This window comes from Pyrus communis, chromosome 3, assembly GCF_963583255.1.
Source record: "Pyrus communis chromosome 3, drPyrComm1.1, whole genome shotgun sequence".
NCBI lineage: Eukaryota > Viridiplantae > Streptophyta > Magnoliopsida > Rosales > Rosaceae > Pyrus > Pyrus communis.
In genome coordinates, this window is record NC_084805.1 from 14,702,470 (window position 1) to 14,729,277 (window position 26,808).

Genomic DNA, 26,808 nt, shown 5'->3' on the forward strand with positions numbered 1-26,808 from the left:
GGGTAAAGAGAATTATGTAACCTTCGAACGTGTAATCTCTTTTACCTTTGTAAAGACAAGTACCATCAGATTAATATATCTTTCAACATAAAAGTAAGTATCACTAGACTAGGAGCTGGTCCATAACATGAACCGCTATAATGTACTTCCATTAGAAATAAGCCATAGATTTGTTGGGTGGTCACAATACAAACTTATTGTAGAACAGAGATTAGGCACCCACACCCACAAGTTATGGGATTGATGGAGCTTTTTGTCCAAAGGGGTAGTCTCACTCACATGAAGGGGCATGTTTCCCCATACAGACATCCATGCATGCACTCACAATTGTATGCAAATTTCATGGATTCTAGTGCTTGTATTTTCTACCATTTTTCTCAATCGGATGAGCCATGTTTATCACCAATATTAGGTGACCAGTATTTTATGGGATGAATGTTGGGTTGTTGCTCCTATCTCCTACCATTTTTCACAGACAAACCTGTGGAAAAACTCAAAACCCTAAAATAATTATGAATATAATAACAAGTACAATCATACAGACAAGTTGCCAAGTTTTGTGTTTTCTTAATAAAACAATTGCAATTTTTTTTCCATGGTACGTATTATTGAGTTGAGTTGTCTAGAAAATTAACAGTTTAGATCTTGCATATAGAAATATAATGAATTGGATTCTTTCTTTTCACGCAAAGACTCGTTGAAGAACTCAAAGATATGTATAGTGTGATGGGGGATTGGGATGTGCGTGTGCGATCCAAGAAAGGACCAGCATATCATCTGTATTCGTTCAAGTTTAGTGAAGTTTGTAGAGTGTGACCACATTGACCCACTTGTGTAGAGGTCAATATGGTATTCCATATTGATTGAGTCGCTTGTCCGTTCAATTTAGATCTACAAGAAGTCTGTAGCACAAGTGATTCAGAGTATATATATCTCTGTATTTGAATTTTATACTGAATACTCCTCAATCGGCGACCTCCCGAATGTTTGCTTGTGAAAAGGTTATTAAATGACGGTTCAAATAGCAATATGAATTTATTACATAAGGTTATTGGTGTATATGAACATAAAAGTTACAACAAACCGGATCTGGATCCTCTCCTAAGCTAATGGAGGGGATCCTCCTCATCAATCATCGTGGGCCGTTAGATTTTTATCCAACGGCTACAAACGGGAGGGTCCCTTCAAAGTTATAATGATTGTAGCCGTTGGATAAAAATCTAACGGCCCACGATGATTGATGAGGAGGATACTCTCCATTAGCTTAGGAGAGGATCCAAATCCCAACAAACCGCTCTTTGAATTTATTACACTGTCGGAAAGGAGAAACTTTCTTGCCTGACCTCCAGACGCTGGTTAGTATTCCCGTCACATTACTTCTTAACAATGACCTACGAACAAGTTAGCAACTTTTTTTTTTTTTTTTTTAATTGAAACAAGTTAGCAACTATGAATGGACATGGATACTTGCTGGTCAATAACAAGAAGAAGAGACAAATTGGAAAAATAGGTCAATTACGATTTAGGATAAGATTACGTGTCTTCAAATAGACATATATTAAAATAGGGAAAAAAAAAAGGAAAACTAATGAAAAAGGCTTGAAACTTTGAGTTTTAATCAAAATGACAAAAATGTGTTGTAAGTGAATAGTAGAAGGAATGACTTTTTAGAGTAAAAATGTTATTTTTCGTTAAAGTGAACAGTACTGGGAGTGTTTCGTTAAAACTTCCAAAAAAATATGAAAAGTCATTAAGCCCTATATAATTTACTTACCTTAGCATGTACGGTACTAGCACTCTTTTTTTTTTTTCCTTTTGTTTTTTTTTTTTTTTTTTGAAAGCAACGATAGTAGATTCCATAGATCGAAAAAAAAGGGTTTCATCAAGAGCCAGCAGTAAAGTCGCCAAAGTCAATTACAATCAGACGAAAGTAAACCAAGTATGAAATCGGGGGGCTACTCGAACCAGGAGCAATTCACTGAAATCATATGTAAAGCTTGATGGGCCAGGCGATGAGTAACATCATTTCATTGGCGATGGGTATAGGAAACAGTAGCATCAATGATCGTGTGAAGACAAGCCTTGACGTCCTGTACAATAAGTCCAACTGCTGACATATTGGTAGAGTTGTCAAAAATCGCATTCAGGATCAGGAGCGAATCAGCCTAAAAAAGAACATCGATAAGACCTTTTTCCATCGCCAAGAACACGCCTTCACGAACAACCAAAGCTTTCATATGCAGAGGATCGGAAACAAAATCGAACCTTATGGAACGGGCAGCCACAAAATGCCCCATCTCATCCCGAATTATAACTCCCATTCCCCCTAGCTTTTTTCTTTATCCCAAGCCCCATCAACGTTGATCTTTATATAACCGGACCTGGGCTTAGACCACCGAATAATCAAAGGGGTCAAAGATTAAGGAGAAGGATACGGCCATGTAGAAGCAATAAAATCATGCCAATAACTTAAAGAATGAACCACCACAAGGTCCAACTTCTCTGACTTACCGTTCCAAATGAGAGAATTTATGGCATTCCATAAAGACCACCAAATCATGATAACAAGATCAAAGTTCTCATGAGATGGAGAATTAGCCAGAAAGAGACCCCAATCTCCAATTGAAGTAACACCTGGTCTAGTAGGCAGAGGACCCAACGAAGTAGAGATCCAAGTGCAGATAAAGAAGGGGTAGTCTCGCATCAGGTGAAAAGAAGATTCCTTGCAACTAAGGCAAAACACGCAAGCTGAAGAGGATCCAATGTGACGATGAAAAAGATTTGCACGAGGTGGAATGATATCCTTGCAAATACGCCAAGCCGCCACCTTAACTTAGAAGGGACATGAGCATTCCATATTCTTTTCCACAACACACTAAGGCTGCTTCCAGGATGAGATGACGAAGCATGGTCACCAATTCTTAAAACCCAACGTGAGGCAAGGTGATATGCACTTTTAACCATGAAAAGACCCTTGGAGTCGTAATGCCAAAGTAACTTATCCCCAGGCATGCGAAAGCTAAGAGGAAGGGAAGAATTGCATTGGCTTCCAAGTCAGATAATAAGGAGCAAATCAGAGATGCCTTTATTGATGATTGTTGATCAGCTGGCTAACCTACGACAAAAGGCAATCTGGGGGGCAAGGGAAGAAAATCATCAATTTGGAAAGTAGAAGGTGACAGTGATCATTCCAAAAATCAACATTATCACCGACTCCGATTTGCCAATGAGAGCCCAACTCGATGATGGGATGAGCCGAGTACAAACTTTGCAAACAAGATGACGCATTCCTTCTCACATATGCCTCCAAAAACGAAGAGTTTTCGTATTTGGCCTTTAATACACGGGCAACCAAAGAGGAATGGTCGTGAATGAGCCTCCAACCTTGCTTTGCCAAAAGACTAAGGTTGAAAGCATAGAGGCTCCTAAAACCCAAGCTAGCCTCACTTTTCGGAGCACAAAGCCAATCCCAACAAATCTAATGAATCTTTCAAGAGTCATCCACACCATTCCACCAAAATTTGGCCATATTTTGTTGAGATCATCACAAAACATTAGGTAGAATGAAGCAATTCATGGTGTAAAGGGAAATGGCTTGGGCAACAACTTTGATCAACAGTTCACGACCCACCACACTTAAGAGTTTCCCTTTCCAACTCTGGAGACGTTTCTACAAGCGTTCCTTTATGTGGTCGAAGCAAGCACCTAGGTTCTTTCCTGCCAGAGTTAGGAGGCCCAAGTACTTGACATGCCTATCAACACAGTAAACCTGCCAAACAATCATGTTCTCCCCGAGTAATGTTCTGGCTAAAGCAAACGACACTCTTAGAGAAATTGACCCATTGACCCAAGGCCCCCGCATAGTAGTTTAGAACTGATTTAATCTCAATGCAATCCTCCTTAGTGGCACGGCCAAATAAAAGGAAGTCGTCCATGAAAATGAGGTGATGGATTAGTGATGTGTCATGGCAAATGGAGATCCCCTGAATTGCGCAATCATTGTGCCTTGGTCAATAAGGGCCGAAAATCCTTTAGCACAGAGAAGAAACAAATAGGGAGATAAAGGGTCTCCTTGTCGGAGCCCACGAGAAAGGTGAATGTAACCGCAGGGAGAACCATTCACAATGATAGAATAGGTGACTGTGGAAACACATTGCATAAAAAGATTCACCCAACAACCGGAGAAACCCAGTTTCGTAAGCACCATACGCAAGTAGCCCCACTTAATGCGATCGTACGCTTTGTTCATCTCGAGTTTAATTGCCATTTGCTCCTTCTTCCCCCTTTTTCGTTAGAGCAGAGATTGGGCAACCTCTGTAGCAAGGGTATTGTCTGAAATTAGGCGATCAGAAATAAAATATTTTGGTTTAGGGAGATGATACTTAGCATAGTGGCTTTCATGCGATTCACCAACATCTTTGAGGCAATTTTGTAAAGAACATTGCATAACTTATGGGATGGAGTTGGGGCATCTTAGAAGGTCGAAACTATTTGGGAATCAAAGTGATATGAGTAAAATTGATCTTGCAAAGGATTCGACCAGATTCCAAAAAGGAGATGATAGCATTGGAAACATCGTTGCCGACAATTGCCCAATATTTCTAGAGGAATAGAGGGGGCATGCCATCCGACCCCAGAGAAGTGGACAGTTGCATCTGAAAGAGGGTGTCCTTCACCTCCTCAATGGTGAGGGGGTGTTGAGCTCTCTGTTCATTTCGTCCGAGATTTTACGATCAATAGCATCCGTAATGACCTGAGAGTTCCCAATTGACACTGTACTAATCTTCTCTAGCTGACTCTGTACTAATCTATACAAATTAGTATTTTACTTAATCGCCACTAAGTAACATTGTACTAATCTTCTCTGTATCATTACAATCCTCTGATAAACCCAAAAATAAAATTAAAAATTTGTGATTGGTTAAAATACAAAGTTGCATACAATCCTTTGGGTGCAAATTACCACATTGTGAAAAAAAAAATAAAAAAAAAATAAAAAAAATTCAAAACTGGAAGTGGAAGGGGAGACAAGAGCCCGGAGGTCACGAACGCAATGACAAACTAAATCTACTGATTAGGGGGGGGCAATTTGGTCATTGAAAATAGAATGTGCAGTACAACTACAGTCACAGATCTAAGGTAAGCAAGGACAAAGTTGTAATATCAGGCAACATTAATGATTAAAGGGCGTCCCAGCAATCCCAATTGTTATATAAAGAGGAAAGCAAAGCACCACTTTGAGGACCCAGCCTTCAGAAATCTCACCGGATTCAAAACCCTCCCTTCAAATTTCAGCAACCATGGCAATGGCTTTCAAGATGGTAACTTTCTCAATTCCTTTATGCCATTCAATCGATTCGTGCGCTTACGAGTGATTTTTTTGTTTTTATTTTCATATTTATGTATATGTTTATGTTTAGTTGAATTGATTCGTGCGCTTGCGAGTAATACTTATTTATTTGACGATGATAGGCTACAACTGGGATGTGGGTGACTGATGAATGCAAGAAGTCATTCATGGAGATGAAATGGAAGAAAGTTCACAGATACATAGTTTTCAAGATTGATGAGGGATCGAGGCTGGTGACCGTTGACAAAGTTGGTGGGCCAGCGGAAAACTACGATGATCTGGCTGCCTCCTTGCCCAAAGACGATTGCAGATATGCAGTCTTTGATTTTGATTTTGTCACTGTTGATAACTGCAGGAAGAGCAAACTCTTCTTCATTGCTTGGTCAGTAATTAATCACTTCCCTTGTTCTAATTTCTTTAATTTTCCATGTCTGATTAAAAATTAAGATTAAGTAGTTGGTAATTAATCATGCTAATCATGAGAATTCTGTATTAATTGGGGAGCCATGTTTGGTAGGTAGGAATATTTGTGACCAATTAGGAATACCCAATTTGGTGCATCCATCATGGTCAATTGGTACATGCTTTTCTTTTTCAATGGTTTTTCCCACGCCTAATTTTGGATTCTTATAAAATATCATCTGCTCGCTTGTCACATCAAAAGAACAATTTTTGCACGTAATTAATTGGTATAGCGACATTCAATCTTTACCGGATGTCGGAGTTCAAATATCTCGGCCGACAGTTGTTGAAAAAAAATAAAAATAAAAATAAAACCCTACCATTTTTTTTGAAGGGTGGTGATTGTCACGCCGGTTTTCTTGTCTGCACTCCTTCTTTAGTTTACGTCTTTTGATTGTCATTTGATTCATTCAATCTAAAATGTGAAATGAACAAGGGAAAGTCCGTGTGACAAAACAAAAGTGTGGAAATCACTTCTCGGAGAATCACTTCCCCATTTCATACGTATATATAGGAGCATCTTGTGTGGTAAGTATAAGGGGAATTTGAAGGTGATGTGAAATTGGGTTGATGCAGGTCACCAAGTGAATCAAGGATTAGGGCAAAAATACTATATGCAACCTCCAAAGCTGGGCTGAGGAGAGTTTTAGATGGCATCAGCTATGAACTTCAGGCGACCGATCCGACCGAGATGGGGATGGATGTGATCAAGGACAGGGCTAAATAAGTGTGATTAGAGCAGCTTAATCATGTTCTGGAATCTTACTTTAAATTAATAACTCCAGCCACATGGGTTTTTTTCTTGTTTCTTGTTGGTGGAATCTTCATTGTTCCCCTTCTCTTAATTAGATTTTTGGCACTAATGTAAGTTATTCATCTAATTTGTAATAATAATTGTGTGCTAATTAACGAGGAATCTCTCTTCATGTAATATCTTAAACCCCAACTTTCAAATGAATGTTGGAATGTGCCTCTCTTAGTGCTTCGATATATATTTGACTTTGGCAAAAATGACCTTTCACCTTGTTAGAGAAGGTGGTGTGGTTGGTAGGTCAAACTTTCCGTTCACTTTTTTCTTTTCTTTTTCATACAAATTTTTTGCAATTTAATACAAGTAGGAGAGATATCTTAAGTTCGATCCTCGTTAAAAGCGAATTTAAATCATATTATTGTTAGTCTATTGTGATATTTAACACATTTTCTACTCTTTTAACATAGATGATATCGTTTATTAAAAAAAAAAAATACAAATAGGGGATTAAAGAAGAAAACTGTTGGAAATCGTGTGGCGATTTTCATTGTAAATCACTTGTGTGGGTTGCCCACAAAATTGACTAATGATTCGGCTCGCACTTTGATAACATAGATGATATCGTTTATTAAAAAAAAAAAATACAAATAGGGGATTAAAGAAGAAAACTGTTGGAAATCGTGTGGCGATTTTCATTGTAAATCACTTGTGTGGGTTGCCCACAAAATTGACTAATGATTCGGCTCGCACTTTGATTAATTTTGATAGGTAAGTCTAAACTTATCCGATATAATTTATTATTGAGGTACACGATTAAAGTAGTACTTTCACATCAATATGATAACGAAAGAGGAATTTTACCCTACGAGTAAAATCTTTTTCATTGAAGGAGTGGACCTAAGACAACCATGGTAGATCTAAGCATGGCTGGTGAGAGATTTTTGAGATCCAGGACGACATAAAAAAATATGCTCTTATTTTATATAAGAAAATTATTTGTCTTCACACTTAAGACATCAATAAAATTATACTTAGAAAAACACTTCAAACTTAATAATTTATAAACAAGGAAAAACTAATTTATTTTGTATCGTAAGAAGGGAAACAAAAAAACTCTTGATTTATAAGTAGATAGATATGAGTTTTGTTTTCCATCTGAACTTTTAAAGTATTTTTATATAAATCGTGAGATGTTTTTTCTTATTTACTAACCTTGTCAATATGGGACTAAAAAAATAATGATATTTTTGAGTCTTTAATTGATATGTATAAGTAATAAATTGGTACTAAATTAAATATTTTGGCGACACGTTATATGATTTGCAAATTTAGTCTAAAAATTTGGTCAACGCATTACTCTTTATGGAAGATTAGACTTGAATTAAAACAAATGTTTTAAAATAACAACCCACATAGCTACTAGCTATTAATTAAAAATAAATTGACAACTAAACAAAAATTCGTAAAAATTGAAAAGAATAAACATGCACTTAGCATTTCGAATTTAGGACCTCTCGTGAATTTTAAACAACAAAAACCATTGATTCTAATTAAACTTCTTGATCATTTAGCCAAATTTTATATATTTATACTCTTATAAAAAGAAATTTGTAAAAATTGAAAAGCAAATAAGCACATATGATGTTTTGAACCCAAGACCTCCTCACTGATTTCAAACAACAAAACCACCATTTATAGTTAAACTTCTTTGTCATTGAACCAAATTTTATAAATTTATACTCTTATGAAAACATACACAAATATATCACCCTAATAATTTTGGTGCCCCCGATTATTTTGGGCCCTACACAGTCGTCCTACCCGCACTAGGCCTGGGCCGGCCCTGGATCTAAGATAACAGATAAATACTAAAGAAACTCTCTTAAAAGTGGAAGTATTGATAGATTCTTTGTTACCAACATTATAACACGTTGTACCAAAAACATAAGATAGTAAAAAGCACACAAGAAATTTTACTTTTAAGAGAATTCCTTAGCAGCTCCCAATATAGTATCGTGATAGTATCGGGACAAATAAACCTAACTATAGATTTTAACAAATTTTCAATAAAATATCCATTTCACTGAAGAGATTAAGCCGACCACAAAAAGGGCAATAATGTCTCCTGCTCTGTTCCTTGCCTATGACTGTTTACCTTTCTAGTTGGTTTCGAAAATTAAATACATTTTTCTCTCACATACTCTTGTTTAATCAACTTTCTTGCTTTCATTTGATTTATTTAATTTTTTATTTTTTGAATAAACAATATTATTTACACTAAAAAGAAGAAAGTAAGCTTAGCCTTACAACAGGTTAATTATAATATGATTCAAATTCATATTTAGTAAGAATCAAATTCGCCTTTGATTTATTTAATTTAATAACCCTAAATGAAATTTTTTTAAATGTGGATGAAAATCATATCCCATTAATTTTGGTCATTGTTGGGCCTTTAGATATTTTTGAACTCTTGTTAAAAGTGGGCTTTGTATAGTTGGGCTATTAATCTGCTCAGTTACCCACTAATAAACTTAAGTCATGTGTTTAAATTCCCTGTCTTCCAGTATCACTTGTAATTTTGTAGGAGAAAAAAGATTGTCGTTGCGTAATTTCAAGTAGTTCAAAGAATGCTTGTTGCGGCGGATAGCGTTTTACAGTAATGGTGGAAAACAATTATATCTAGGTATTTTGGTGTAAGTTATATCTCTACCGATCGCCCTTTTCCTCAACACTAACAATTAAGCACAATAAATCTCCTACCTTGAACCCAAAAGTTTCAAGAAAAATATCAAATTGATTTCGATATAAGGTAGAGAGTGAAAATTCTCCCATGCGTATGCGGGTTGTGCGCATGACCCAGATGTAATGCACGGGAGCAACCCGGGTGACCATTCAAGTACGAAGTTTTATCTCAAAAGAATTGTACGCTGCTATCGGGGCGGCATCTTTGAGCTCTTGGATATAAAGTTGATCAGTCCCGTCGACGCATTTAGGTGCGAGCGACGTGGGACGATTGTATATGATCCACACTTCCTAACAAGGACGAAGCAAACAGAAGTAGGGCATTCATGATTTCATGTCATGTTTCGCCATCTTGTTGTTAACTTTTATCTTCTCATACTTGTGTTAGTTGTTGGTTGTTACCACCCTCCCCTCCTCTTTTGTTATCATGTTAATAATTTCTGTGAGCGTTCATCCATTGGTTTACTGCATTTTTACAGTATATCTTCGGGCTGTTGCAACCACCAGAATCACACCACAATTATTTGAGTGGCATGCCTTGTATGTGCCAACTGCTATGCTAACAGATCAATCATCACCTTCTACGTGAAATTAGGATGCTAGTATTCATTTGCTTTCTTTCTTTCTGTACGGTTTTCTAGTTGAAATTATGGGTTTGGTATGAGGATAATTATGCATTGGGGCCTAGTTCTTGCATAAAGAAATTTGCATTAAGCCTTATAAAACAAGAAACTATCACATCGTTAATTTCATTCTCGAGAGTTTTCTTTTATTACAAGCAATATTACTACTATAAACTACACTAAGAAAAGGAGAAAATGTCTTTAGCTCATGAATCAGCAAGTTGAAAATAAAGATACTTCCCACTAGAATAATAACACGTGCGTTTGGTTATCCAAAGTTAGTATAATAAATTTAGTTTACGTATTATTTTAAATTTTTTGTCATGCCCTTAGAACCTTATCACCTTATCCGCAAATTATTAGCAAGGTAAATATGATTGCATTTCCTAGTCGATAGGTGGGAACTTGCTTAACAAGTCGGAAATGCAATGACAAATCCTGATTTCATGTTGAAAATTTATCAAACTAACCTGATTTTAGATTTTAAAAAGAAACCAAGGTAAAAAGATAGATGGACAATTGAATAAAGGGTGGTGCTATCCGCATATCTATTTTTACCTCTCAAACACTCCGCTCAGGGTGGTGCTATCCACATATCTATCCACATATCTATTTTTACCTCTCACACATCCCGCTCGATTTTCGGTTGTCAGATCGAATGAAATGAAGAATATCATGGACAAAAATTAACAGGAGTATGTGAAAAGTAAAAAAAATATATATATATATATATGTGAATAACACTATTCATCAACAAATTGCAAAATTCCAGAGCAAGGTTTGGAGGAATGAGCATTGCCCAATGAACAATAACAAACGAAGACTACTTTACGAGATGTTACAAAAAAGCCCCAAACTAAAACACCAAATCAAAGTCCAAATTGTCAATACAAACCCAAAACTCAAATTGCAAACCCAGAAGCGTCGAGGCCCTTAGAGATAGCTCAAGTGATACGGGTGGAAGGAGACATAGATGTCATTACGAATTTAAATTTAAGACATTTTGCAATCATCATACTGTGTCGCATCTCCACAATACAGATACAGACATACAGTAACGGCCATATCGCGAGATCAAGAGTTTCATTCCCTTCCATTGTATCCAAGAAAAAGGCCATAATGGTTGTCAAAACTCCGTCATCAACCCAGAAATTTCACCGGCACTGTTCGTCAGCTGCCAAAAAATAAAAAAACCCAAAAACAAAAGTAAATTTAAACAGACAACCCAAGATTGAACTTCCCTAAATGTCACTTGTCCTTGTGTCTTCCATGTTCCATAGATTCTAGTGTTTGAAGCCGAAACCTAGCAAAACGACCAACTTCCTCAAATGAAACGGTACAGCACAAAACTTATAAATTTGGGCCCCTTAGGGTTCAGCCCAATTACAAGAACTGGCGCTAATTACGGCTTTGATTGAGTTTATAAGGCGTTGAGTCAAAACCAGAAACTCGGATTCCCGTCATACAGTGTCAGTCCAACCGCAGACAAAAACTTTCCAGCTAATGACAAAAAACTGTCAGATGATGTCCTCATCAGCAGTCAGACACTGAGCTTGCGGACCCACTGGTATGGGGACAAGACTGAAATGATAAAGTGTTGATCAGGCGCCCGCCACGCGATGCTTTGCATGCGGCGTGTCTAGTCGCCGGACGGTGGCCCAGTGAATGATGATCTCGATATAAACATTTGGAAGAAGTTAGTGGTAATTTCATCTTTTATTTGATAGTAATTGTATAATAAGGCAAGAAAGACAATTTATATTTGAAATTTAAGTTGGGTGTAGAATGAGGTTATATGGGTTCAATAAAATTGATCTTGATTAATTAAGAGGTACTTGTCGATTTCTCTTCGAACTTGATAGGAGTTGCTAATTCCGTTTAACTTTAATTTTAGCTCCTTACCCCCTTGAATTTTAATGGGTAAAGTACAAAAAACTACCTCAACTATTAGGATCACGACAGTTTCATATTTCATCTTTTAAAATTGACAATGTCATACTGCATCTTAAGAATTTGTGACAATGTCATACTTCCGTCAAATTTTCTGTTAAGTGCTGACGTGGCAAGAGACTGGGACCACTTTCTATTAAAAAATTATTAAAAACTAAAAAAAAATATTTAATATTTTTTAAATATTAAAATAATAAATAAAAGTAAAATTAAAAATTAAAAAATTAAAAAAAAAATTAAAATTAAAAAACCTTAGTCGTCCCTTCCCTCCCCCTCTCTCTCTTCCCCATCTTCATCTTTTTCTGCTTAATCTTTAACACAAAAAAATAAAAAATTGAAAACCCAACCCCACCCGCCCCCAGGAGAAGGAGGAAGAACCGAAGAAGAAGAAGAAGAAGGAGGAAGAAGAGGAGGAGGAAAGAAAAAAAAAAAATTGAAAACCCAACCTCATCCGTGCCCCCCCCCCCCCCCCCCCAGGAGAAGGAGGAAGAACCGAAGAAGAAGAAGAAGAAGAAGAAGAAGAAGAAGGAAGAAGAGGAGGAGGGAAAAAAAAAAAAAAAAAAAATTTGAAAATCCAATTCCCCCCCCCCCCCCCCCCGGGGCCCCCAGGAGAAAGAGGAAGAACCGAAGAAGAAGAAGGAAGAGGAGGAAATTAAAAATTAAAAAAAATAAAAAAATAAAAAAACCCAGAAAAAGGAAGAAGAAGAAGAAGAAGAAGAAGAAGGAGGAGAAGGAGAAGAAGAAGGAGAGGGGAAAGGGGATAGGAAATTTTTTTGTTTTGTTTTTTTATTGTTATTTTTTTAATATTTAATTATTTTTTAATCTAGCTGGATTAGTGAGTGGTCCTTGTCTCTTGCCACGTCAGCACTTAACAAAAAAACTAACAGAAAAATTGATGGAGGTATGACATTGTCACAAATTCGTAAGATACGGTATAACATTGTCAATTTTAAAAGATGAGGTATGAAATTGTCGTGACCCCAATAGTTGAGGTAGTTTTTTGTATTTTACCCAATTTTAATAGTTAACCAATTTCTCCTATGACGTTAGATTTTGGAATTTTCCATCTAATTTTATATCCATTTTAGTCACATGGTAAATGTCACATCCCAACCCAAGACGGATCATTTCCCGGGCCTGCTCCACCACCGTAGCACGATATTGTCCACTTTGGGCTTACCATTCCCTCACGGTTTTGTTTTTGGGACATTACACATCGCCCAGGGGAGTGATCCTTATAGGTATATTCTCATCCCTACCTAGCACGAGGCCTTTTGGGAGCTCACTGGCTTCGGGTTCCGTAGGAACTCTGAAGTTAAGCGAGAAGGGGGTTAGAGCAATCCCATGATGGGTGACCCACTGGGAAGTTGCTCGTGAGTTCCCAAAAACAAAACCGTGAGGGAATGGTAAGCCCAAAATGGACAATATCATGCTACGGTGATAGAGCGGGCCGGGGAAGTGATCTGTCCCGGCCCAGGATGTGACAATAAATATTTGAGGGCAATAAAGTAACTTAATCTCTAATGTGGATATCAAATTTTTTTTTTTTTTTTTTTTTTTTCTCTTCTGCTAGTTCACTTTGTATACTTACTGTTTGAACTAGCCATGAGAGTCCAATTAACAGTTGCAAAGTATTGGCTCTACGTGCAATTTAACAAAACAAAATTACATGTTCACCTTTATACGGTTGCCATGTATTGTCCACATGACCAAGATGGATGAAAAATTGGCTAAAAAATTCAAAACTAACGCTACTGGAAAATTAGTTATTTATAAATATTTAAGGATGCTTAGTTAAATTTAAAGTTTAGAGAGAATTGACAACTTTATAAAAGTTGAGAGAAAATCGGCAAATATATCTTTAATTAAAAGAAAGAAAACTAGAATAAAATGAAAAGGAAAAGGAAGATCATTTAGTTGTCGGTGATTATTTGGAATTAATTGACTGATGTTTCATTAACTTAAATTATAACTAGCCATGAGAGCCCAATTAACAGTTGCAAAGTATTGGCTCTACGTGCAATTTAACAAAACAAAATTACATGTTCACTTTTAAATGGTTGCCATGTATTGTCCACATGACCAAGATGGATGAAAAATTGGCTAAAAATTTCAAAACTAACGCTAGTGGAAAATTAGTTATTTATAAATATTTAAGGATGCTCAGTTAAATTTAAAGTTTAGAGAGAATTGACAACTTTATAAAAGTTGAGAGAAAATCGGCAAATATATCTTTAATTAAAAGAAAGAAAACTAGAATAAAATGAAAAGGAAAAGGAAGATCATTTAGTTGTCGGTGATTATTTGGAATTAATTGACTGATGTGTCATTAACTTAAATTATAACTAGCCATGAGAGCCCAATTAACAGTTGCAAAGTATTGGCTCTACGTGCAATTTAACAAAACAAAATTACATGTTCACTTTTAAATGGTTGCCATGTATTGTCCACATGACCAAGATGGATGAAAAATTGGCTAAAAAATTCAAAACTAACGCTAGAGGAAAATTAGTTATTTATAAAAATTTAAGGATGCTCAGTTAAATTTAAAGTTTAGAGAGAATTGACAACTTTATAAAAGTTGAGAGAAAATCGGCAAATATATCTTTAATTAAAAGAAAGAAAACTAGAATAAAATGAAAAGGAAAAGGAAGATCATTTAGTTGTCGGTGATTATTTGGAATTAATTGACTGATGTGTCATTAACTTAAATTATGTTCTGCTGTATTTGATGTTCCTAAAAAGTTCTAAACCAAAGTCTTACAACTTTCTTTGGAAGAAAAAAAAGGTTTTACGACTCTCATTTCAACATGCAAGTTAGGAGACGGGAAATTCTAAGAGGATCACATACATGTGTATGGCTAGGTTGATAGCTTTATAAAGGGAAAATGATTTCAAATAACCTAATTAACAAACAAAATTAGGTAACTAAATGATTTCAACTATGTCTATGCATTCTTGCGTTTCGATTTCTACTGATTATCCTTTCTAGCATTTAACTATTTAACTCATTAACACTGTTGTTCTATAAAAAAAATAAAAAAAAGCTAAGTAAATAACCTTGATTACATTAATCGACTTTCTAAACCTGGGCATTATTTGTGAAATATGGTAATAAATTTGCCACTGGATATCTTCCGTCAATTGGTACTACATTCTGAAATGAGTTGGAATCTTTTTTAATTTTTTTATTTATCATAATCATGTCTTGGATATCCTCTGTAAGTTCTCATGCTTGTTAATTAAAAACATTCTATAAGTTTTTGTTGATCCTAAAAATTATAATTTCTACATGGCCTGTAGACCGAGGAATTATTGAGCTAATTACATACTCGTTGTGAATGCGAGCATGCTAACTCATGACTAAGGTTGATCAGGCAAGTAAAGTAGTTCTGGTGGTGGTGTCGAACACGTTACTGACTTCTCCACTTAGCAACTACTGCCGAGGAAGGAATGCCTCTCGGCCTAGGGTTTTAGAACTCGAAGATAAGGTTTCTTAATTTAATGCGAAGTTTAAGATCTGCACCATGTTCCGATAGCTTCAACTATATTTGTGAGAATATAAGTGAGTTGAATTGGTATTAGACTATAAGGGCAAATATACTCAAAGGAGATGAGTGTTTTTATGGTAAACGTCATTCGGCGACTTGAATGCCAAACCCTGATATGTACTTACAAGTCGATCATAGAAAACCTCACTTCACTGAGAAACTAATGAAGTGACATCTTTGGAAGAAAGAATAAAAAACTTTTTGTCGGCTAAGATTTAGATAGATAACCACCTTAACTAGAAGTAGTGCTATTCAACTGAACTAAAGGTACTTCTAGGCCGATTAGTTTCACGACTACAATGATGTTTAGCTAAACGAATGTGTTGCTGATTTGCTAACCCAATGATGTTCAACCTAACTGAATATGTGCTAACAGAGGGGTTGGGATAATTAGTATTTTTTGTCGCAGGGTTGTGAGAAGGTTTCACATAGAGCGAAGCTTCCGTAGAATGAGGTTTCTCGTAGATATTTTTTTAGTTTTTTGTTGAGTTCAAAGGGCTTTCTATGTTGCAAAACAATTTCTATTTATAGGGGTGAATTTTGTGATGGCCAAGTCTGTCGAGTTGTAAGATTCTAATAATATTCCAATTCCTTGGCATGTTCTTTGAATATATTCGAAATTATTCTCGCTCGAAATTCTATCATCTTTTCTTGCGTCTTTGACTAGAACTCAGAACCTAAATTGATTATGCAATTGATTCAACCTTTATCCGGAAACCAATCCTGATTATTAATATTTCTCTCATCCAACCTCTTAGAGTATATGGACCGACTGCGTACAAAATCGGGTTCAAATAGTTTCAAAAGTCTTAAACCATTTAGTTAGTGGTGCAAATAAAGACCAACACTTTGACGGAAAAAAAAAAAAAAAAAAATTAGAGACCAACACAGAAGAATTTTTTAATTTTATCATCCTTGAAAGTAAATTTACTTAATTTTTCATGGCACCATGTGGGAAAATAACTAAGAATAATAGAAGACGCACAAGAATATGGGACACATAGTAGTTGGTATGAAATAACATTTTCATGACAAATTAAAACTAAAATTCCCTTAACAAATTTCAATAATCATTACTTTTCTTTATACTCCTACTGTATTTAAATAATCTAAAACATAAGGAAAAATAATAATTACATTCCATATGGAATATTCTACATGAGTAGGTACAGTAGGTATCTCTCCCAATTACCATGTATGGATCATACAAAATAGATGAGTCCCTACTCAATCATTTGCCCCATACCATTAAAAATAATTAAATATAAGTTTTGAGAATGACTACAATACATATATGTACAAACGATAATATCTACGCTAAGAGAGTGAGGGAATGAGTTAAGCCTTACAATGGGTTTGTCATACTAATTTGGGTCAACTTTGTCTTGACGAGAATCAAACTTAAGACATCTCCCTTACAAGTAAAAAAGAATACTACTAGACCGTAGTACGAAGTGGTAATACATGTATTGTATAAATATTATCAATTACATATAATCAATGTCTTAATTGTATAATTATTATCTATCGGTGATTATATTAAAGGAAACCTAATGAAAAGAGTTTGAAAACTTTGAGTTTTAATGACAAGGACAAAATAAATGATAAAGTGAATAATACCAGGATTGACTTTTTAGTGTAAAAATGTGGTTTTTTGTTAAAGTGAACAGTACTGCAGACTTTTCGTTAAAATTCCCTTATATTAAATGTATGTAAGTCTATTGTATTTATAAAAATATTAATTAAATTAAATTTTACCAAAAAAATTGTTCATTTAAGTGAGACGTTTTAGATTCGATTCTTGTAAAAACGAATTTGAATCACATTATTACTAACCTATTATAAATCTAAGTCTATTTTTCTTTCCCTTACTGTAAATACATCTGTGTGACTATGTCTCCCATCAATCCACTTTATAGCTATCAAAACTATTTGACCCCAAGTAATCGATTTTACCCCAAAAATGTGATAGGACTCGTGCAGACCATACGCATATCATGATCATGATCACCACCTAATGCAACAGTCATTATTCAACATCATAACCACATGAAAAGTAAAAAGAAATGAAACTATAGATCTCCACACCTCAGAGTTAAATTCGCTCGAATTGAGGAGTAAAGATGGGAATTGGAACCCCAAAAATTGACGGATTTAATATCTTTATCTTTATCTTTATCTTCTTTTTATCCTTCAGATTAAGCTGACAAAACGGCACCGCTTTATGCAACCTAAGTTAAATTAAGGACCCTACGCCGTCGTTTTCGTAGCAAAGATTTCAAAATGCAACGTCGATTCTCTTGTTTCGAGGCCCCGCGCAGTAAATGGGCTGACTCGTCTACGACAAAATTATCCCGCCATTAAAATAACTAACAAAATTACTACAACGGGAAAATGATTAATTAATTAGAATTCCAGATTAATTATTCAAAACAAAGAAAAGAATAATAATCTCACTTATAACACTCCCCTCCTCTTGTCTGTCGGTCACACACAGTTCTTCCACTTCACTCTCACTCTCTCTCTCTGCCCCCCCTTCCAATGGCCTCCAATCCTCTCCTCCCCCTCCTCTTGCTTCTCACATTATTCAAATTCTCAGCCCAAATCGCGCCGCAGGCCGCCGATCAAACCCTCAAGACCTTCATTTTCCGCGTCGACCGCCACTCCAAGCCCTCGATTTTCCCCACCCACTACCACTGGTACGCCTCCGAATTCGCCGACCCGCCCCAGATCCTCCACGTCTACGACACCGTTTTCCACGGCTTCTCCGCCTCTCTCACTCCCGACCAGGTCTCCGCCATCTCCGACCACCCTTCGGTGCTTGCTGTGATCCAGGACCGCCGCCGGAGTCTCCACACCACTCGATCCCCACAATTTTTGGGGCTCAGGAACCAGAGGGGGCTGTGGTCGGAATCGGACTATGGCTCCGACGTCATTGTCGGAGTATTTGACACCGGTGTCTGGCCGGAGCGTCGGAGTTTCACGGATAAGAATCTTGGGGCGATTCCGAGGCGGTGGAAGGGGGTTTGCGAGACAGGAACTAAATTCGCGAAGAGTAACTGCAACAGGAAGCTGATCGGAGCTCGATTCTTCATCAAGGGCCACGAGGCGGCGGCCAATGCCGGAGGTCCGATATCACCGATCAACGACACGGTGGAGTACCGGTCGCCGAGAGATGCGGATGGTCATGGGACCCACACCGCCTCCACGGCGATCGGCCGGTACGCGTTCGAGGCGAGCATGTCGGGTTACGCCGCCGGAATTGCGAAAGGAGTCGCTCCAAAAGCTCGGTTGGCGGTTTATAAGGTATGCTGGAAGGATTCTGGTTGCTTCGACTCCGATATATTGGCTGCCTTTGACGCTGCCGTTAATGACGGCGTTGATGTCATTTCTATTTCAATCGGAGGCGGCGACGGTGTTTCTGCTCCGTATTATCTCGATCCGATTGCGATTGGTTCGTACGGAGCGGTTTCGCACGGAGTGTTCGTGTCTTCCTCGGCCGGCAACGACGGTCCAAACGGCATGTCGGTGACTAATCTCGCGCCTTGGCTTACTACGGTGGGCGCAGGAACCATCGATCGGAATTTCCCGGCGGTTGTGATTTTAGGCAACGGCCGGAGACTAAGCGGTGTGTCGTTGTACTCCGGATTACCTCTCAAAGGCAAGATGTACCCTGTCGTTTATCCTGGGAAATCAAGCATGCTCTCTGCTTCGCTGTGCATGGAGAACACCCTGGACCCGCGCCAGGTCAGGGGCAAAATTGTAATATGCGACCGCGGGAGCAGTCCTCGAGCGGCCAAAGGCTTAGTCGTGAAGAAAGCCGGCGGTGTTGGAATGATCCTCGCTAACGGAATTTCTAACGGCGAGGGTCTCGTCGGCGACGCACATATCCTGGCCACTTGCGCCGTCGGGGCGGACGAGGGTGACGCAATAAAGGCCTACGTGGCCTCCACCAAGACCCCCATGGCGACGCTCGATTTCCAAGGGACTGTGATTGGAATCAAACCGGCTCCGGTTGTGGCTTCGTTCTCGGGTCGTGGGCCGAACGGGCTGAACCCGGAAATTCTGAAGCCAGACCTGATCGCCCCGGGAGTCAACATCTTGGCCGCTTGGACAGACTCCGTGGGACCCACCGGTCTGGACACTGACAAGAGGAAAACGGAGTTTAACATTTTGTCCGGGACTTCGATGGCCGCTCCGCACGTGAGCGGAGCTGCGGCTTTGCTGAAGTCGGCTCACCGGGATTGGAGCCCAGCCGCCATAAGATCCGCCATGATGACGACGGCGAGCGTGACTGATAACAGAAATCAGACCATGACTGATGAGGCAACCGGAAAGCCCTCCACGCCTTATGATTTGGGGGCGGGTCATTTGAATTTGGGCCGGGCCATGGATCCTGGGCTTATTTATGACATCACCAATGATGATTACGTTCGGTTTCTTTGTGGAGTTGGGTATGGGCCAAGAGTGATTCAGGTCATCACTCGGGTCCAACCCAAATGTCCGGTGAAGAAGCCTGCGCCGGAAAATCTCAATTACCCGTCCATTGGCGCGGTGTTTTCCAGGGCGGGTAAGTCAAGTAAGATGTTTATTCGGACCGTGACGAATGTGGGGCAACCCAATGCGGTGTATGGGTCTAGGATTGAGGCCCCAAAAGGGGTGACAGTGTCAGTGAAGCCGTCGAGGCTGGTGTTTAGTGGGGCGGTAAAGAAGCGGAGCTTTGTAGTGACGGTCGCGGTGGATAGGAGGAATGTGGTGTTTGGTGAGTCAGGTGCGGCGTTCGGGTCGCTTTACTGGAGCGACGGGAAGCACGTGGTTCGGAGCCCCATTGTAGTGACACAAATGGATCCCTTGTAAAAAAATGATGGGGGATTTTGATGGTTTGTAACTTGTAGTGATAGGTGGTACAACTACAAGTTGTTGGTACGTGTTAGGGGAGAGGGCGTTTTTACTTTGTGTTGTGTTTTACTAAAGCAAACTACTACTATAGCGGTATAGGCTATGGCCCAACGACAGAGCTTCTTCTGAGGGCTGGTGTAACGTGAAAATTTCTTTTTTTATTGTTTGTTTATTTTTCCTTTTAAATTATATAAAATCTCAAGTTTCTAATTGTTTTTTTTTTTTAATACAAGCCATATTTTTATGGCTTATTTTTAGCTATGTCTTGAAACTTGATTTAATCTCACTTTAGTCTCGGTAATTCAAAAGTTACCATTTTATTATCTGAAACTTAAAATTTGCTTCATTCGTCTTTGGAACTCGACTTTGATCTCATTTTGCTTCCTGAAATTCAAAAGTTGTCCTTATAAATTTCAAAATTCACTTCAAATTACCTTAAATCTGTTAAATTCTAATGTGGGTTTGATTTGAGTGCATCAGACTAATCAATTTCTTTTTTAGTTTTTTCATCTCTTTAATTTCTTTTAAATGCAATATTTTCTTATTGTTGAATGTGAACTCATAATGGAGATTTATAATCAAATTTATTGTAGATATGGCATAGTCTTATTATGTGTTGGGCCTCACATATGTTTCAGGAGACGACCTATGAATTTCGGAGAAAAAAGAGAGTCACAAGTCAAAGTGGAATAAATTTTGAGTTTCAGAAAGTAAAATTGTGACTTTTGAGTTTCAGAAAATAAAGTGAGATTACAATTAAATGCTAAGAGCGTAGCTAAAAATAAGTACTTTTTATTTTAAACTACACTAAAAAGAAGGATTAAAACTACACTAAAAAGAAGGATTAAGGGTTTGAACCCGAGATTTTGTGGATTGAAATAGAAGACCTAGCTGGTGCAATCTGCCACTGGCAAATATTAAGTTTGTTTGAACGTCATGCAAACGGTCAAACATTTCGAATGGAAAAAGATGGTTTTATCCACTAGACAGGAAGGTGATTCTAATATTCTTTCCAGTGTAAGTTTAGCAATATTTTATCATTTTATTTGAATAATGAATCAATTTGGACATGGAATCTCTATATTTTGTACGTGGATATAAAAACAAGAGCAAGAGGGCAAAATATTTTCATTTTTTTAATGAGGGAATCAAAATACTATAATAAATAAAGAATGGTATTTGGTAACGAGTAAGATATGTTTAGATAAGCTAAGATATTCCCACTCCGACCTTAGTATAAATGGTTCCTATGCATCTCATGTTTCCTAAAGGAATTAACTTAGCTCCTTAACGTTAAGGAGGAATTCTCCTTACGATACTTAATGACCGATTTACGATATTTTGTGTTCTTGGTTAAAACTGTTTGTATTAGTATTCATTATGTAAAGATCATCTATGCAAAAATAAAATAAAATATGAGATTGTTTAATTATAGAAACTATATAAAAACATATGAATATATCCAGTAAAAGAGTCTACATTACTTGAGCTGAACCCTAGAAAGGTGTACTTATCCATCGAGAAAGGATTCAAGGGAATCAAAGTACTGGTTCGATACCAACTTTAAGACCTCTGTTCAACTTTCACTCATATGTTGGAAGTATCTAGGCTTGCCTCCTTAAGAATCAAAAGGAGTTCATCCATACTTTGTGACTAATTCACGAAATTTCGTATTTATATTTAAAATCGTTCATATAATTAAAAAAATATAAAAATCATCTCTGCAAAAAAAAAAAAAAAAAAGAAAAAAAAAATTAAAAATAAGACCTTTTAGTCAATCAACAATAGCACGAGGGGAACCTCTCACCATTTTCAAATCTTGATGTTGTCCCATTGAACCACTCAAATCTTTGTTTCTTTTAAATAACTTAAATCAAATAATCACGGGTCTCTTTTCCTTATTATTATGTAAACTAAGTCAAAGAGCCATCAACGGCCTTTTTTGTGCACTATACAATTAGAAATCTTATTCTACATATAATCATCTGGTATAGAAGCATTCACTTTCCGCTTTGTTGAAAAATATTTTCTGTTCATGTACGAAAAAGAAAAGGAAGATGAAAATAAAAAGGGAGGGCATGTGGAACACGAAGAGATATTTTCAAATCATGTACGAAAGAGAAATGGAAGTTACAAGATATTTCCGCTTTGTAAAACAAGAAGAGTAGAAGACCTTTGATTTCACAATTTTTCTTAAGCTATAGGCTTTAGAGAGGGCATGTGGACTACAATTGTCAATTGAGATGGTAGAGCATCCTATACTTCAATGATTAATCTTCAACTTTAGCCTAATTTCTGGGACCTATATATGTAACAAGAAGACGACACGAAGGACCACAACAGATCGTATATCAATCCTGTTAGGCTGTGATAATCGAGCATGATCAAGGAGGGGGTCCTCTGATAGGACCCTAGCTCAACAAGGAACAAAAGTGTAGACCATGCACAAAAGATTTGTGCCCCATAATTCACCCATATAACTTACTTCATCCTTGTCGGCCATTGATTCGAACCATGCATCAATAATCGGTGGAAAGCTGATAATTGGCATAAGACGCGGAACATTTATAGTACGTTTGGGGTAAAGTAGCATTTTTAATCCAATAATGTAACACTACAACATTTTTTAGATTGTACGGCTTGAGTTTTAGGGCATGCTTAGTATGCATGCCGTAAAAAATGTTATTTTCGGGGTGCTATAAATACACGTGTGAGTGATGAAGAATTAGGAAGAAAGCCGTAAATTAACAAGCTAATACGATGTTTGACAAACATCGTATAAGATATGCATTACGGCACTCATTGGATGCCTTAAAAACAGTTTTACGCCGTGGTCCTTGTGATTACTCACGACTTCACGTGTACATCATAATGAGCTTTCATTATATACGTCACGGTTTTTTGTTGCTTTGAGGTTGCACGCCGTACATGATATAAGACAATGTTTTCAGTGCACCGTAAATTGATGCATGTTGTGTGAAGAGAAATTTACGCATGATATTGTGCTATTGGATCAGAACACCAGGTGATGATAAACCCGTTTCATAAAAGTTATTCTTGTTGGGGTGTGAGCCTTTTAGGTCAAGATATATGGTGTTAGAGTGTGCAAATGGTAGTTTACTTATGAGAGACGTTTTGTAAATCGGGGCGAATTAGAGCACATCAAAGCCAATTCCTGATTCATTGTCCGAGTTACACTCCAAAAAAGTCACAAGGCATTTAAGTTGCAGTTGTATTTTATGAATAACCAAGGTCTAGGGTTTTTGCTTTGTGTTCATGTTTTGGGCTCAACCTATGGGTTGAGTTTTTTGCTCTGGGTCCATAGTTTAGTTTACTTTAATTATAATAGGGTCTCTGTTTATATTGTGTATTGTATGTTTCGTTGGTAATGAATTTCGCCTTGTCAAAAGAAAAATAAAAAAATTGTACAAAGCAGCGTTGAATCCACTTTTGTTTGTTGCCATGACTGAATAATCTTTTGCCACTATCCAAATTATTAAAGCATTCAATTTACTCTTTACTTTTTCTTTTTATGGGCACAAAATATTGCTTCGATTCGTGCTTTCCCGTGCCATTCTCTACTTTGATGACATCCTAAGTCATCTTTGAAGTGAATTCAAAGCAATTTTTAGTTGAATCCTTCTGAGCACAGAAAATGAAATAATCAAAACAAAAACAGATAAAATCGTTTTCAGTAAATGGAAAAGTGAGAATACACACACACTCGCGCGCGCACACACACGCACACATTTAAATTAAATGTTTTGATGGTTAAATTCATCAAATAATAATAAATAAACTATAAATGGATAAAAGAAGAAGATGTTTGGAAACTTATTAGGTCAATTGTGAAAGGCTTTTTTTTATTTTTATTTTTATCACAAATGATCTTTGGAATTGACTGTGACGACCCGTCCCGAATTAATATATATTTTATCCTCGAATGTGTGGAAATGACGAGTATTGACACACCCCGATCGAGATCAGGGCATGCTGGCCGTCACGTGGAAGTGACGTAACCATGTGCACAGTGCGGAAGCTAATAAAATAATAATAAAAGTACGAATAAATAAAAATCAGCTATACACAACGTAAGAACATACAGGTGCAAGCGTAAGTGTAAAAACAAAGTTCAGAGCACGAAGATCTAATGCAGTCCGGGAGAAACAACACTACAAAAACACACCCAAAGGTGGTCCTACACTGGTGATAATCTGTCAGATATGCCGGGAAAATCCTCTGGGGAGCCACCAAGAGTGCTAGCCAACTAGAACTTGGAGGGGCGCAAAACAGAAAGTGTGAGTGGGCAAAAATAATGCTTTTCAAAAACCATTTCATAAACAAAGTTCTAACCCCTCGCCGTAAAACCTATATACTTCCCAGAAAAATAGAGTATACATATATATATATATAAGTCATGCTCAGAAATATGCCATGCCAAAAGCCTCGAAGTAAAATGCAAGTGCTCAGGTAATGTCAAATCAATGCCATGCAATCTATTAGCCGGAGTCACCTAACGTGACATGTACGGCTGAATCTAGAGCTCAAATCTCTATCTCACTAACTATACCTACACACGAGTCGGAACCACCTAGAGTGGTCTGTACGACAAGACTGGGTGTAATATAAGTATGCTTAAGTGCTACGATCACGTGAAGGTTGGGCGAATAATCGCGGGTCACCTACGAGTTGGAACCACCTAAAGTGGTTTGTACGACAGGACTGTGCACCTAACTTGGATCCAAGATGAGCGTGTGGTGCAGAAGGTGAACATCACGTGAAGGACTGTGCCCAACTCTGGGCGGGAGCACTAACACCGGGGGTGCAGGTTATGAACTCTTTATGCATCTCAAATCACTACTGAACATAAACATAAATCATAACTCACCTGGCACTTACCTGTGCGTCCGCAGCACCACATATATACATACATATGCGACTAATAATGCGTAAATAAATGGCAAACAATAAGCATGGCATATTAACGTATAAACGTTTCATTTCACTTTCTGGGAAAAACATAAGTGTATAGGTATATACAGAAAACCAAAAGCTTACTCACTGGTATGTAGAAGGGTCGTAACCCCTTACCTCGAGTGACCGCGCTCGTCCTCGGGATAGGTCTCACCTATATGCGAAACAACTATAAAAACGTAAATTTTTTAGCACATAACCAACATCACGAAATAACTTCTCATACAATGTTCAAATGGGGTGCATGAATACACCAACGTGATCTACTCAACCTCAGGAACATCCCCATATTTTTAAAATAATTTTTCGACGCCGCACGCGCCAGCCAAGGCATGGCCACACGTGCCGCCCACGCGCAGGCACGTGCCTAGCACACTAACGGTGTTAGTTAACGCAGTCAGGAATATTCCGTTAACTTTGACGGATTCCGTTAACGCCGTTAGGAATATTCCGTTATCTTCTCCAGCGAGACTCTGGCGCCATCGCCGGCGCCAGAAAATCGTGAAAACTTTAAAACCTTGTATCTTCTTCGTTTTTCAACCAAATTTCACAAAATTGGTACCAAAATGAAGCTTACAACAAGAGGAACAAATCCATATCACTTTCAAGCACTAAAATCCACGGAATCTCGGGGGGGAAACACCACCAACTCCGGCCAAGCTTGTAACTCACGATCCCGACGTCCAAAACCTTCAAACGAACCACCCCGAGCCTCCTAAGGACCTCACCAAGCTTCTTACAAGCTTGAAATTCCCAAAAACACAAGAATCAACGTGTGCATGAACAGTGACCAAATCGGGGTATCCCGAGTTCGTGAAAACAAAGGTATCATTACCTGAAATGGGTATGGTTGAACTCCCAAGGACCTCACGAGCACGAATATGTAATTTGTTCCCTTGATCTGTGAAGGTTTCAATGGTTTTTGGGTGTGTCCGTACATATGGGGATAGAAATGGGAGAGAGAGAGAGCTCGGGACAGGGATACAGGACAGGGAAAAGGGTGAGGGGGTGTGGGAGAGTGTGTGTGGTCCAAAACCTACCAAAAAAAATCCAAAAACAACCACACTAGGGGCAAAACCGTCATTTCACCCATACGGTACGAAAAATCCGGGACAGGCTGTCACAAGTATACCTTTGAGTCGTAGTGATGTGGATGTCCGTTTATAGTTTTAAACTATTTTTTAGCGGACGTGAGTAAATCATACTCGATGTCACGAGAGTGTTGATGCGATTTAGGACCAAGTTGGGTTTGTAATGAAAATGTTACGAATAAACGATCATGTAGTCGGGCTAAGGAAATGGACCAATCATCATACCTCCTACTTTTTTGGGTCTAATTAGAATTGTGGGTTTGTTTTGAGTTAAATTGCTAGCCCTAAACCTTATGGCCCAATCAGGGCCCTACTCTTCTATTTTTGCCCAATCCGGACACACACACACATACACGTGCCAACCTCCTTCATCTTCTCCGTCTTTCTTGAACTCTCTCTTTCGTCCGTACAATCC

The 26,808-nt window shown here is 37.8% G+C and overlaps 2 protein-coding genes across 2 annotated transcripts; both read left to right on the forward strand.

Moving 5' to 3' along the window:
- Positions 1–5,185: 5,185 nt before the first annotated feature.
- Positions 5,186–6,728, forward strand: LOC137728865 (actin-depolymerizing factor 5-like). Its single transcript, XM_068467651.1, has 3 exons — positions 5,186–5,321; positions 5,473–5,732; positions 6,389–6,728. Exons 1-3 carry the CDS (start codon positions 5,301–5,303, stop codon positions 6,537–6,539), a joined length of 432 nt encoding a protein of 143 aa, XP_068323752.1. The 5' UTR covers positions 5,186–5,300; the 3' UTR covers positions 6,540–6,728.
- An 11,207-nt stretch (positions 6,729–17,935) lies between these two features.
- On the forward strand, positions 17,936–20,538 carry LOC137729777 (subtilisin-like protease SBT1.6). Its single transcript, XM_068468801.1, has one exon. It carries the CDS (start codon positions 17,971–17,973, stop codon positions 20,284–20,286), a length of 2,316 nt encoding a protein of 771 aa, XP_068324902.1. The 5' UTR covers positions 17,936–17,970; the 3' UTR covers positions 20,287–20,538.
- Positions 20,539–26,808: the final 6,270 nt, after the last annotated feature.